The following is a 12,968-nucleotide window of genomic DNA, read 5'->3' on the forward strand; positions in this document are numbered from 1 at the left end:
GTGAATCCGTTTTAGCCAACATCCAATTAATCCAATACGGTATTGACCACATCCCATCCAAATCCGAACCGTTTACTAACACGAGCAAACATATTTGGGTCGATCAGGTATCCAACCCAAATCCGAACCGTCCCAAGAACCGGGACCTTGCCTCTTGAGAATCGCCTGTGGCCTGCTTTGAGCAAGTAGTAAACAAAGAAGCTCTTCCGTGTTTAGGGTTTTGCTCTCTCCATCAATTTCGTTAGAGAGAGAGAGAGAGAGAGAGAGAGAGAGAAATAGCCGCCAAACAGATCTAGGGTTTCTCTCTTATCGTGCGGTCCTTTTTTTAGCTTTTTGGTGGTTTTCGTAGGGCAAAAATATCGAAAGCCGTAGCTTCTCTGGTTTTCAGATCGAGATGGTGTCGGACGCCAGCAAGAAGAAGGCAGCAGCCAAGAAGGCAGCGGCTGCCGCCAAGAGAGGAGGAAAGTCTGGGAGCTCCACCGGCCCCACTGCCGCAGGGGCGTCTAACAAGGCGGCCTCCGCCGATGCGCAGAACGGCAGCGCCAGCGCCAGCGACAGGTTGGCGAACGAAGTCGATGCGCTGCGCTTATCGGATCGGACGTGCACCGGCGTTCTCGCGTCTCATCCCCTCTCGCGGGATATCCATGTAAGCCTTGTTGATCTTTGTGTACTTATCTTCCTTGATGCTTCTGGTGATGTCATTGTTATTATGGTGATCAAATTTACATCTTGGAGATTTCTCCAATTGAAGTTGCTCGTTGTGATATGCGCAGACTCTTTGATTGATTGAGGGATCGAATTGAATCTTTTTACGGATTACTGCTTTCTAGCAATTACGGGAAACTATGTGTTCTTTTCTTTTTTTTGCGAAACCATGTTAATGCTCTTTTTTTTTATACTTGGTTAAATCTGAGATTGGTGAATTTATCATTTACCATCGAATCTGAGACCTAGTCCCTCTAGTTTTAGCCTGCGGTAGCTGTGGTTGTCATTCCGACGGGCGTGAAACATGTGTTGGATTAAGTATTTTCATGCTCGGATGTGTCTTTTAGGAGATAAAAATCAAAAGCAATTTTTTTATGAAATAAGCAATGATAGATGCATCTACAGGTTTAGATTAATCAAAAACACCTACAGTTATGATTTGTTGAAGGGTAACTTTGATGCATGATCCATGGAAGGTTGGCATGGCTCCTCCACAGCGCTCGTTGTCCTCATCGACCTCAACAGTTGGACAGTGAGTACATGAACAAGTTATTTGTTCAAAATGGTTCCCTTCTTTCTCCAGGCATCACTATCTCTACTAGCGCTTGGTGTCTTGAAGGAGGCCTTCTTTGCCTTCCATCGACGCTGCACAGGAAATGCCCAAAGCGACTTTATAATATATATGTATGCATATTATGTATATAATATGCATACATATATATTATAAATCCTCCCACTCTATAGGTGCCTAACTTGTGCTACTCTTGTCAAAGACTATTCCACTCTAACTGTTGTTACATCTGTGATGTACAAAACCAACCCACAGATATGAGCTCATATGCTAGACATATAAAGAAGAGTTCAGAATTGTACTAGACAAGTGTGCATGAAAAACCTATATAAGCCTTAGCATATTTTTTATTAGAATGCTTAACCTGTATGTCATAGTGCCAAAGTATTTACATAGATGCTAGAGTTTTCTATGGGGAAATACAAGCAGATGGAGGCCAGGGCCATTTTCCCCTCTCCAACTACTATATGAAACGAAAAAGTTTTTTGCATCGGTAAATAAAAAGAAAAGCAACAGATAGAAAGCTTTGTTAAAAGTTCGATGCTAGATCAGACCCATGATGATGTGTCATTGGTCTTGGGCTATGAGGGTTCTCAGCCACATGGATGCAAGAGGAGGATCAAACTACCCTTTTATGGGACTCAAAAAAATGAGTTGGTTGAAGCGGTCAAGCTGAAAACCCTATTGAGGGCACTAAAAAGGAAGACTTTTTGGTGTAAAAAAGAAACCTTGTATTTGCTTGGTTGGTCAAAGGGGCCCTAGCTATCCCATATTAAAGGTTGACTCTAAGCACCTTTTGTTATTTATTATATTTATTAAACAATAGCCACCACTTGCAAGTGGCAATATTGCAATTATGTCAATGGGTTTGGCACCACCTGTTGGTGGACTTATATAAATTTCAACACAAGTTAACACCACCTATTGTTGTCATTGTTGTAAAAATGTTCCTCAATATTGTTATTTTGTATTGACCTTGCATGGGGTTCTCTTTTAAGTAACATGAAGGGACTATGCCCTATGAGTTGTTGAGGCTGCTCTTTTTCCATGTCTAACGTGTGCTCTTGGTGTTGTACCTCTCTCCTCGACTTCTTAGATGCAAGCTAATGTGTGATCTTGGAGTTCTTTGTCTGTCCTCAACTTTTTAGATGGAATCAAAGCCATCTTGAATGCAGATACTCTCATCTTTTGTCTCTCTAATATGACATATTTCTTCTTATTCGCCTTGTTTTTGTCTCTCTTTCTTCCATTTTAGATTTTATCTTTCTTTCTCATTATTTCATTAACCCAACCTTTCTTTCATCTTCATCTCTATTCTCTTGTCTACTGCTGATGATCAGAATGTATGTAAGGAGCAGAAACAACAAAACATTGTCATGGCACAATTCATCAACAAGATAGCAACCTAAATCAATATGCTGCTATGCTTTGTTTTTCTAGCAAAGTATGTTATTTTCCTATATAAGAATATTAGGGTAAGTTGATATGAGTGAACCATATCATCAACTAAATATGATGCTGAACAATCTTCAGATAAAAAAAACAGTAAAAGTCATTGGAATTTTTGCACAATAGTATTTCTGTTTCTTACCGTTTTTGTCCAAATCATAAATAGAGGGAATCAATAATGCGTTAAAGTTTGTATGGTTGATCAGCAACCTAATCTGCCTTTATCATCCTAGCCCTAGGTGATGAAGAAGAGCTAAACAGAATGTAGGTGATGAAGAAGAGCTAAAAGAGAAGAATTTAATTGTAGTGTGCCTTTTGTTTTTCTCTTTCCTTTGTTTGCCTTCTGTGGTTTTACTGACAGAGAACCTATCATGTGTTCATTGATAGTAATTTCTTCTGACTTCATATGCATCTGCACATAAAGTATACACTAAAATCTTTAGTTTGGTATTAAGCGTAAACAAGTTGATTTTTGGCCTTGGAAGTTGTGGTTTTAAGGTATTAACAATAACCCTTTCATTCTTTCTTTATGGAGCTTATTTGTTTATTTCATTGTTCATCAAAATGTCATCAACTTGATGCTACAAAATGTGATAACGGTTAAAATTGAAATCTTGGCAGTTTGGTGTGAATTTTGTTTGCTTTATGAGAATTTAAGAATATGAAAATCTTTTTGTCTATAATATCATTAGTGGTTTGGTTTCGATTAGGGTTATGCATGTGCTTCTAAGAATGTAATGCATGAGAGAGAGAGATCTTATGTTTTTAATGAGGGTCTAATTAGTCAGTCTTTTGTTTCTTTTCTTGTTATATACTTAAAGCATAAGAAAGTTATCTTGACCTAGCAAAATCTAACTACCTTTCTTCCTTTGATTTTTAACCCCTCCATCAGGAGTGGAGGTCAGGCTAGTTTGGAATCTATCGAAATTGTTGTTTTAAATTATGTCTATAGGAATCAGATAGCCTTTTGAATTAATGAACCCAGGAAGTCTAAGGGCATGCTCGTTGGTGGATGATGTCACTGTGTAACACCATTTTCCTATGTATGTTTTTTGTCACCGATCTTCATAGTTAGCATGTGTTATTGAGGGTGACATCATAAGGCTGCCTTCTGTGTTATCAAGTTACAAGCATGGCATAGGCAAAAAATCTTAATATAGCATGCAGTTTGATAGCAAGCTATGTCACATGGGTGCGGGTGTGGGTGCGGGTGCGACACGGGTGCGGCGCAATTTCAAAAAATTTGGACACGGGGACTCGGCTATATATATATATTAAAATATATATATATATATATATTTTTTAAATATATATAATTTTATATATAACAATAAATTAACACATAAAGATTGTAAATTTTAAAGCAAAAATAAAAAAGTAATTCTTAACAACACAAACTGGATCGCCGACGTGAGTGTAGGAGGAAGTTGCAGGGGCTGGGGGGGAGGCAAAATCGACAAGGTAAGTCCCTCCCCTTGTCGTAAACCCCTTTTAGGGTTTGGCCCCGACGATGCAGATGAAGTTTGGATCTGGGTCGGGTTTGGACCTGACCTGACCCAGATCCAAAACGTATTTCAAAACAGACATTTGTAGACTCTGTCAAAGTTGACCGAGTCTATAAAGTGGACGGACTCGGCCCAGGTGCGTTGACCGAGTCCAACACCTGTTGACCGAGTCTGGCCCGTGTCCAAAGCCGCACCCGTGTTGGGGCGTGTCGACGCGGGTGCATCACCTCCCTAGCTGAGTCTGTGTGACTTAGATAGCAGGTTTGTTTCAGTTTGAGTCAGGTGCGTGCAATATACAAGTATTTTGGGTATGAATATCATATATTCCAAAATGATTCCTTTAGACATGCTTGAAAATCTTCTTGAGTATCTTTCCAGGCAAAGCCTTATCCATTTGAGATGGCCCATAGAATATTTTATATTACATTAGTTGATGGTATTTCAAGCATGGTTCTGCATGCTGTTCGCCTCTTTCTGGTTCATTGTGTCCTAGTACGTTGTTGTATGTTTACATGAAGTGTGATTATAAACTTTATCTGCTCTAAGTTATGATTGGAGCCTTTTGATAATGTCCTTTTTATGGATGCTTTTATGGCTAAGTTTGATTGATTGGTTATATGGCTAAGTTTGATTGATTGGTTACAACTCATGGTGTTCTATTATTCCTTACTACTCTAGATCAAGTCCATGGTTGAAGACCCATGTTTCTTGTAAATTTTCAACTCTTGTATATTTTGGTCAATCTAAAATGTTTTTCAGATCTGAGGTAAATTATCCATAGAAATACATTCTATGGATTGTGTGACTATGAATCGAACCCATAATTCTTGCATTTCTTGTTGCCTGACTTTTGGTTTACCTCTTGTTGTAGATTGAGTCATTATCAGTTACTTTCCATGGTCATGATCTGATAGTAGATTCTGAGATCGAGCTCAACTATGGCAGGTAACGTCCTATTCAGCCTTTGCATCAGTTCTCTTTGATCAACCCTGGAGGTTCTTTTGATGGAGATTCTGCTGTCATTTTGTTTCCAGGCGCTATGGTTTGCTTGGGTTGAATGGCTGTGGTAAGTCCACCCTTCTTACAGCAATAGGCTGCAGGGAGCTTCCAATTCCTGAACACATGGATATCTATCACCTCAGCAGGGAAATTGAAGCTTCAGATATGTCTGCCCTTGAGGCTGTCATAAACTGTGATGAGGAGAGATTAAGATTGGAGAAAGAGGCTGAATCTTTGTTAGAGGTACTTGGCCTTAACCTGAGAAAAATATAACACTAGCAATTTTAGAAAACTGAAAATGTGGATTATTACAGGATGAAAACGCCCAAGAAACACTCGAGCGCATTTATGAGCGTTTGGAAGTGTTGGATGCATCAACAGCTGAGAAACGAGCTGCAGAGATTTTGTATGGTCTTGGTTTTAGCAAGAAAATGCAGGCCAAGAAAACTCGTGATTTTTCTGGTGGATGGCGTATGAGGATTGCATTGGCTCGGGCTCTCTTCATGAATCCCACTATCCTCTTACTCGATGAACCCACCAACCATCTTGGTCAGCATTTATATGTTATCTGTGGAAATGTAACATTTTAGATGTAGGAAAATTCAGTTCACTGTAAGTTATTATATTAAACATATTTATTTTGTGTGCAGATCTGGAAGCATGTGTCTGGTTGGAAGAGATGCTAAAGAAGTTTGATAGAATCCTTGTTGTGGTTTCACATTCTCAAGACTTTCTAAATGGTGTCTGTACCAACATCATTCACATGCAGAACAAGAAGCTGAAGCTTTATACTGGTAATTATGACCAGTATGTACAAACACGTGCTGAGCTGGAAGAGAATCAGATGAAGCAGTACAAGTGGGAGCAAGATCAGATTTCATCTATGAAAGAATACATTGCACGGTTTGGACATGGTTCTGCCAAGTTGGCACGCCAGGCACAGAGCAAGGAGAAAACATTGGCGAAAATGGAACGTGCGGGACTGACTGAGAAGGTGGTCAGGGACAAGGTGCTGGTCTTTCGATTCACTGATGTGGGGAAGCTACCACCTCCAGTGCTGCAGTTTGTAGAAGTGACATTTGGCTACACGCCGGAGAACCTTATATACAAGAACCTCGATTTTGGTGTGGACTTGGATTCCAGGATAGCACTGGTTGGGCCAAATGGAGCTGGAAAGAGCACGCTGCTTAAACTTATGACTGGAGAATTGGTTCCTTTAGATGGAATGGTGAGACGGCACAACCATTTGAGGATTGCACAATTTCACCAGCATCTTGCAGATAAACTGGATATGGATTTGTCAGCGCTTCAGTACATGATGAAGGAGTATCCAGGAAACGAAGAGGAGAGGATGAGGGCTGCCATAGGAAAGTTTGGATTGACTGGAAAAGCACAGGTAATGCTGATGAAGAATCTCTCTGATGGGCAGAGGAGTCGTGTGATATTCGCATGGTTGGCGTGGCGGCTACCACATTTGTTACTCCTTGATGAACCCACAAATCATCTTGACATAGAGACCATCGACTCGTTGGCAGATGCACTCAATGAGTGGGATGGGGGCCTGGTTCTGGTCAGCCATGATTTCAGACTTATCAATCAGGTGGCTGAGGAAATTTGGGTTTGCGAAAGCCAGACTGTGACAAGATGGGAAGGCGACATTATGGATTTCAAGCAACATCTGAAAAGCAAGGCTGGATTATGAGTTTAGAGATGGCATACATCTTTTCTGAACCATTTGGCTATCTTATGAGGTAAACAAAATTAGTGTTTATTTAATGGATGATCTTAGGCCGTGTTTTTAGGCCAGGTCATCTCATCTGGGACAATTATGACAGAAGAGCTTGTTTGGTTTTTAATCACTATGTATTTATGTCAAAGACATGATTCTCATTACAGTAATATGTTATTCTTTCCACCACGAACTTGCGTTAACATCGGGTGTTGAATAGTGGACTGAACCTGATCACTTTGCGAGTCTACAGGAGTATTGATGGCTTAGTCTAATGATCAAATGGACATTCTGGTGGGAAATTGCTGTTTAAGAGTACGTTCATGATCTAAATGTGATTATGCATTGGAAGTAACCAAATATTTATCCTACAATCACCAAAATGGGTGGCGTCATTTTATGATGCAGCTGAAACGAAGCATGCAATTGGTGAAGATTGAGGCTTGTTTAACCAAATTAAAGTACACCAGAAATAAAGAAGAGTACTTTGGTAAAGGCTTCTGAAAATTTTAACACCTACCCAATGCAAGATTTTTCTAAAAGTGTTTTTTTTTTTCAGTAAAGAGCCACATTTTGAGGCCTCAATCCCCACCGTCACTTCTCAATAATAATAATAATAATAATAAGAGACATTTTTAGGCCAACTTTTTTTTACTGAGAAAGTGTCAAGAAAACAAGTTGAGCAAAATTAGGTAGTTCTGAAAGGAAGATTCTTGACCTGAGATTGTGAAGCAGTTTGATGGATGACTTATGTCTAACTCATCTTCCTATGCAGAAACCTGCAGGGTTTTAGGGCTTCCAACTTTGTGTTTGAACTATTCACATGATGGGACATATTCTAGGTCAAGCTCCAAACTGTAGCAGAACCTTGTTTAAAACATGCCTTTTTTCCGATATAACTTTAAAAATCAGAAGAAAAAAAACTGTCTTCAGTATGCCAGAAAAAAATCGCTCTTTTGATAAAAGTGTTTTGAATATGAAAAATTATATTTAAAATTAATTTTTTACAAAAACTCTAATATGCATCCAATTTATGCAGATCTCATATTCAAAACACAATGAATCTAGACTTGAATCTCGCGGTTTCTATATGATGCCCTGATTTTTTAAGAAAAGTTCTCATAATTGGTGCATTTTTGTGAACTTTTTTTGTAAACTTTAATGTTAAATTAAGGCTGTATATATTATTTGTTGATTTTTTTTAACTCATTTTCTCTGTCATCTTTTCAACCTGCATTTTCAAATGCAAAACATTATTAATTGTGCATTGATTCTTTCCTGTATTCTGTAGTTTCACATATTGCTCCCCAAGGGTCCAACCCAAGGCGCCCTTATTCAATTTGATATAGGCCCAATCAAGTTTGACTTGGTCTTTGTCCAGGTCCTTGTCCGATTGGGGTTGAACCAAGTCTGAGGGCATTTGGAAAAGTGATAGCTGCCAAATCTACTCTTTAGTGCAAATATGAAGGGGACTATCTCACTTCATCTCCCAAATGTTTAACTCGCTCAAACAACTTTTCTCACATTTATGCAAGATGATCTTATTTGGGTTTTTGAGAATTATAACTCGGCCAAGAAAATGATGGAGGCAGTTAAGAAGAAGTACAATATGACTTCAAAAACTCATATCCAACTTCTGTTGGAGCATTACAATTCATGCAAGATGAAGAAGTCTGACAATGTCGTTGACCATATAAATCGCATGTTGGTTATGACCAAGGATCTGGCTGTAGTTGAGAATGATATCTCAGAAAGGATGTAAATCTTTATCTTAAGTAGCTTTCATTCATCATGAAAAATAGTTGCAATTGCCATGAGGTTGAACCAAAAAAGCCTCATCCTAACTGAGTTTCTCCTGAAGTTAGCTCTTAAACAAGAACATATAAATAAAGTTAAGAGGGGAGAAGTCATGAACACACAAGTCACCCACTCAAGGGATAAAGCATAAGGGTCCATACTTCAAGAAATTCAAAAAGAATTTAAAGGGGCATCAAGTGCATAATGAGAACCCAAGAGCAGTCATTAAGGGTTCTTGCTTTTCTTGTAAAAAATTAGGGCATTTCAACAAAGATTGCCCAAACAAATCAAAGAAAGAAAATTCAAGAAAATAGGGTACAAAAAAACGTGAAGGTAATATGCAAAGTATATGAATCTCTAATCACTAATGATGACCTCCCAGAAAGGTGGATAGACTCAGTGGCGATGCATCACATCTCAAAGGCAAAAGAGAGACTTGTGGAACTGAAGGAGTTGAAGCTTGATGATCACAAGATATATAAGGGTAATAATACCAATAACGATGTGATCAAAATTGAAACTTATAGACTTCAATTAGGAGAGATCAGTTTGTTATTAACAAATGTATTGTATGTACCTTTCATGAAAAGGAATTTGTGATCTATAACAGACTGTCAAAAAGAGCTTCGAAGTCCGTTTCCATGTCGATAAGGTCACAATTGAAAAATGTGAAAAGGTGAAGCTCAGGGGTCACTATGACGTAGACCATGGTCTTTTTTGCCTTGATGTAACTCCTTCAAAAAATAATGCAATGTCTATTTTTAGTTATACTGATTATACAATAGTTGTAGATGCATATTTATGACATTTAAGGTTAGGGCATGTGAACATAAATAAAATAAAAATAATAGTTAGTATGCGATTACTACCTTCACTCAAAATGATAGATTTTGATAAATGTGAACTATGCATATCTGAAAAAATGACTAGAAAACTTTCCTAAATGTAGCAGGGCATCTGAACTACTTGTTATGGTATATATATGTGGACACTTAACAATAGAAACATATGAAAGAAAATCGTATTTTATCACATTCATAGATAATTATTCTAGGTATGGTTATATCTACTTAATTTCTATAAAATTTAAAGATCTAGAAAGGTTTAAGGCATATAAACATGAAATTGAAGGGTTATTAGGAAGAAAGATCCAAATAATAAGATCTGATAGAGGTGGTGAAAATAATTGTGATGAGTTTAAATTCTACTAATATGATAATAATATAACCCCTCATACAACTATGCCTTATACACCACAATAGAATGGTGTAGCATAGAGAATGAATAAAACCATAATGGATATGACAATATTCATGTTAGTACATGCAAACCTTCTTAAAAAAAATTAAAGAGAGGACATAAGTGTTGCCATGTATGTTCTCAACAGGGTTCCTTTTAAGGTTGTAGAGCTTACACCTCATAAGTTGTGGACTGACAGGAAGCTAGATTTAAGTCATCTGTGGAAGTGGGGGTTGCATGCACAAGTATTGATTTCTAGTCAAATGAGGGACAAGTTAGATAGCAAGACTATCAGGTGCATCTTTATAAAGTACTCAAAAAATCAAAGGGTTATAGATTATATAATCTTGAAAAAGAATTTATAAAAAGCAGGAAAGTAGAATTTCTAGAAAGTAAAGAAGGTGGCTTTGATCTTATGGATGATGGTGTCCCTCTTGTTATCATAAATGATTCTAGGGTACCTAATCATGAGTTTGAGCATATTAAACCAATTATGGATGACCAACAGTCTTCACAAACAATAATTAGACATAAAAGGTCAAGAACTCCTCTCCCATATCTTAGTGATTACTACCTTTTTTTACTGAAAAATTATGTTACTCCATAGATTTGGATGAAACTCTTGATAACCTAAGTTTTAATGATGCAATTATTTCTAATAAATCTGAACATTGGATGAAAGTAATGAAAGATGAGTTGAATTCTATAGAAAGAAATAGAGTTTGGAAACTAATTGTTTTGCCTGAAGGTTGCAAAATAATTAGTAGTAAGTGGGTTCTCAAAAAGAAACTCAAGGCTGGTGGAACTATTGATAAGTTTAAGGCAAGATTAGTTGCAAAAAGCTATTCTCAACATAAGAGTATAGATTATGAATAAACTTATTTTCTTGTGGCAAAATTGGACTCTATTCGCATTATTTTGGTAGTGATGGCTTATTTCGATCTTGACCTATATCAAATGGATGTGAAAATAACTTTCTTGAATGGTAAACTAAAAGAAACCATATTTATGCAACAATCAAAAGGCTTTGAAATTGAAGGTCAAGAAGATAAAGCATGTTGAATAAATTCTTGTATGGAATTAAGCAGTCACCTAGGCAATGGTACTTAACTTTTTATAAGGCTATAACCAAGTTGGGTTATGAGGCAAATAATTTGGACTATTGTGTATATGCCAAGAGAAGTGAGAGTAAGTTTACTATTTTGTCCCTCTACATTGCTGACATGCTAATCATAGGAAATGATATAGACATGATACATGAGACTAGGTCTTGGTTAAGTTCTTGATTTGAAATGAAAGATATGGGTAAAGCCTCATATATCTTTGGAATCAAAATCCAAAGAGATAGAAAATCAAGATTGTTATGTCTAAGTCAAGAGAAATATCTTAATCATATTCTAAAGAAATTTAGAATGAAAGGTACTAAGTCAAAGGGTACTCCGGTAGTTAAAGGACTAAAACTAGACAAAAATGATTGTCCAAAAGATGGATAAGAGAGATTAGATGTTCTATAATCCACCTTTGGTCATGTATTTACTTTAGAAGGTGGGGCAGTTGTGTGGTTATACAAAAAATAAGGGTGTGTGGCACAACATACCTAGGAAGATAAATATATAGCTTGTAACATGGCAGTCACCTCTGGTGTCTGAATAAATCACTTCCTAAATTATTTAAAATTAGATATTCTGAAAGATCCAATTCAAGTTTGTTGTGATAACAAAGTTGTTATTCATATAATTCATACTGGAGTTGATAGCTTTAAGAGTAAGCATATCAAGGTTAAATACCAATATGTTCATAATATGCTTATGAAAAATAAAATAGCACTTGGTTATGTTCCTTCATGTGACATGATAGCAGATCCTCTAACCAAGGTAGTCGTTAAGAAAGTTTTTAATAGACATGTGAGTCAAATGGGACTCAAGTATGTCTAACTGATGAGTATATAAGTCCACAAAAAAAACATTGTGAATAATATAACTTAAGAATGTGTTTCAATACTAAGACCTAATAAGTGAATAAGCTTGAAACACTAGTGGCCCCTTTATGACCAAAAGGGAGATGTAGGATTATGTGGCCATAAAGAGTCGTTTGAAGGGCCACTCCAATGGTTGTGACTCTCCCAAGTTAAATGACATGTATTATGTAACAGTTAAACAAGAGAAACTAAATTAAATAAGATAAAAGACAAAATAATATACATTTACATAACATAATTCAAGAGAGGCATCTCATGAGATTGAAGGGGCATTTCTCCTTTGGGCAAAACTCATCTAGCACCCTTTGATGGTATTATATATGGCCTTAGAGGCTAGTTCTATACATAGAGAAATTTGAGAATACATAATGTATCAAAGGACTAGAGGTTGTGATTTATAGCCGGTGCTCTTGGCGATCTACAGTATAACAATGCACGCCCTTCAATCTTACCGTCAGAACTTCCGCCAAAAACATGTAGGTAAATATTTTCTACTAATGAAGGTAAGGAACTAATGAGTAGAATTCACTTTTTTCTTCAAAAATTTTTATTTTTTTGTAGATCAATTGTTACAGATGTAATCTACATGGTTTGTTTAGTAGGAAACTTTGTTTTGAATCATGTGATTGTGACAAGTAATTAGATTTTTAAAGGGGTCCAAAAAATCAATGGTCCATAATGTGTCAAATTTTCATAACTCAAAAGATCATATTTTTATATTAGAAAATCATGATCCAATACTTGATCCTTAGCAAGCAAACCATGATGAACACATCCATGTAGTTAGATTGACTCGACATAACTTGCACCTATAACTTGCACCTATGATTTCTAACTCATTAGCTCCTTATGTTCATTAGTAGCAAATATATCCCATATATATGGTACCATTTCAAAATAAAATATTTTCTCTACCAAAATTATGCCTTGATAGAGTAAAAAATAGACAAGGACAAGCTCTTTGTCATAAGTATACGTACTCCAGGTCTTGACCAA

At 36.9% G+C, this 12,968-nt stretch overlaps 1 protein-coding gene across 1 annotated transcript; it reads left to right on the plus strand.

The window, feature by feature from the left end:
* Positions 1 to 221: 221 nt before the first annotated feature.
* On the plus strand, positions 222 to 7,147 carry LOC149822415 (ABC transporter F family member 1-like). Its single transcript, XM_089981454.1, has 5 exons — positions 222 to 646; positions 5,102 to 5,175; positions 5,265 to 5,472; positions 5,544 to 5,778; positions 5,880 to 7,147. Exons 1-5 carry the CDS (start codon positions 395 to 397, stop codon positions 6,929 to 6,931), a joined length of 1,821 nt encoding a protein of 606 aa, XP_089837580.1. The 5' UTR covers positions 222 to 394; the 3' UTR covers positions 6,932 to 7,147.
* Positions 7,148 to 12,968: the final 5,821 nt, after the last annotated feature.

The sequence above is a fragment of the Nuphar pumila genome, chromosome 11, assembly GCF_984573655.1.
Source record: "Nuphar pumila chromosome 11, dmNupPumi1.hap1.1, whole genome shotgun sequence".
Lineage (NCBI taxonomy): Eukaryota > Viridiplantae > Streptophyta > Magnoliopsida > Nymphaeales > Nymphaeaceae > Nuphar > Nuphar pumila.

Coding starts and splice junctions, on each gene's coding strand:
- LOC149822415 (XM_089981454.1), top strand. CDS start 395: ATGGTGTCGGACGCCAGCAAGAAGAAGGCAGCAGCCAAGAAGGCAGCG. Junction 647..5,101: donor CCCTCTCGCGGGATATCCAT/GTAAGCCTTGTT, acceptor CTCTTGTTGTAG/ATTGAGTCATTATCAGTTAC. Junction 5,176..5,264: donor ATCGAGCTCAACTATGGCAG/GTAACGTCCTAT, acceptor TTTTGTTTCCAG/GCGCTATGGTTTGCTTGGGT.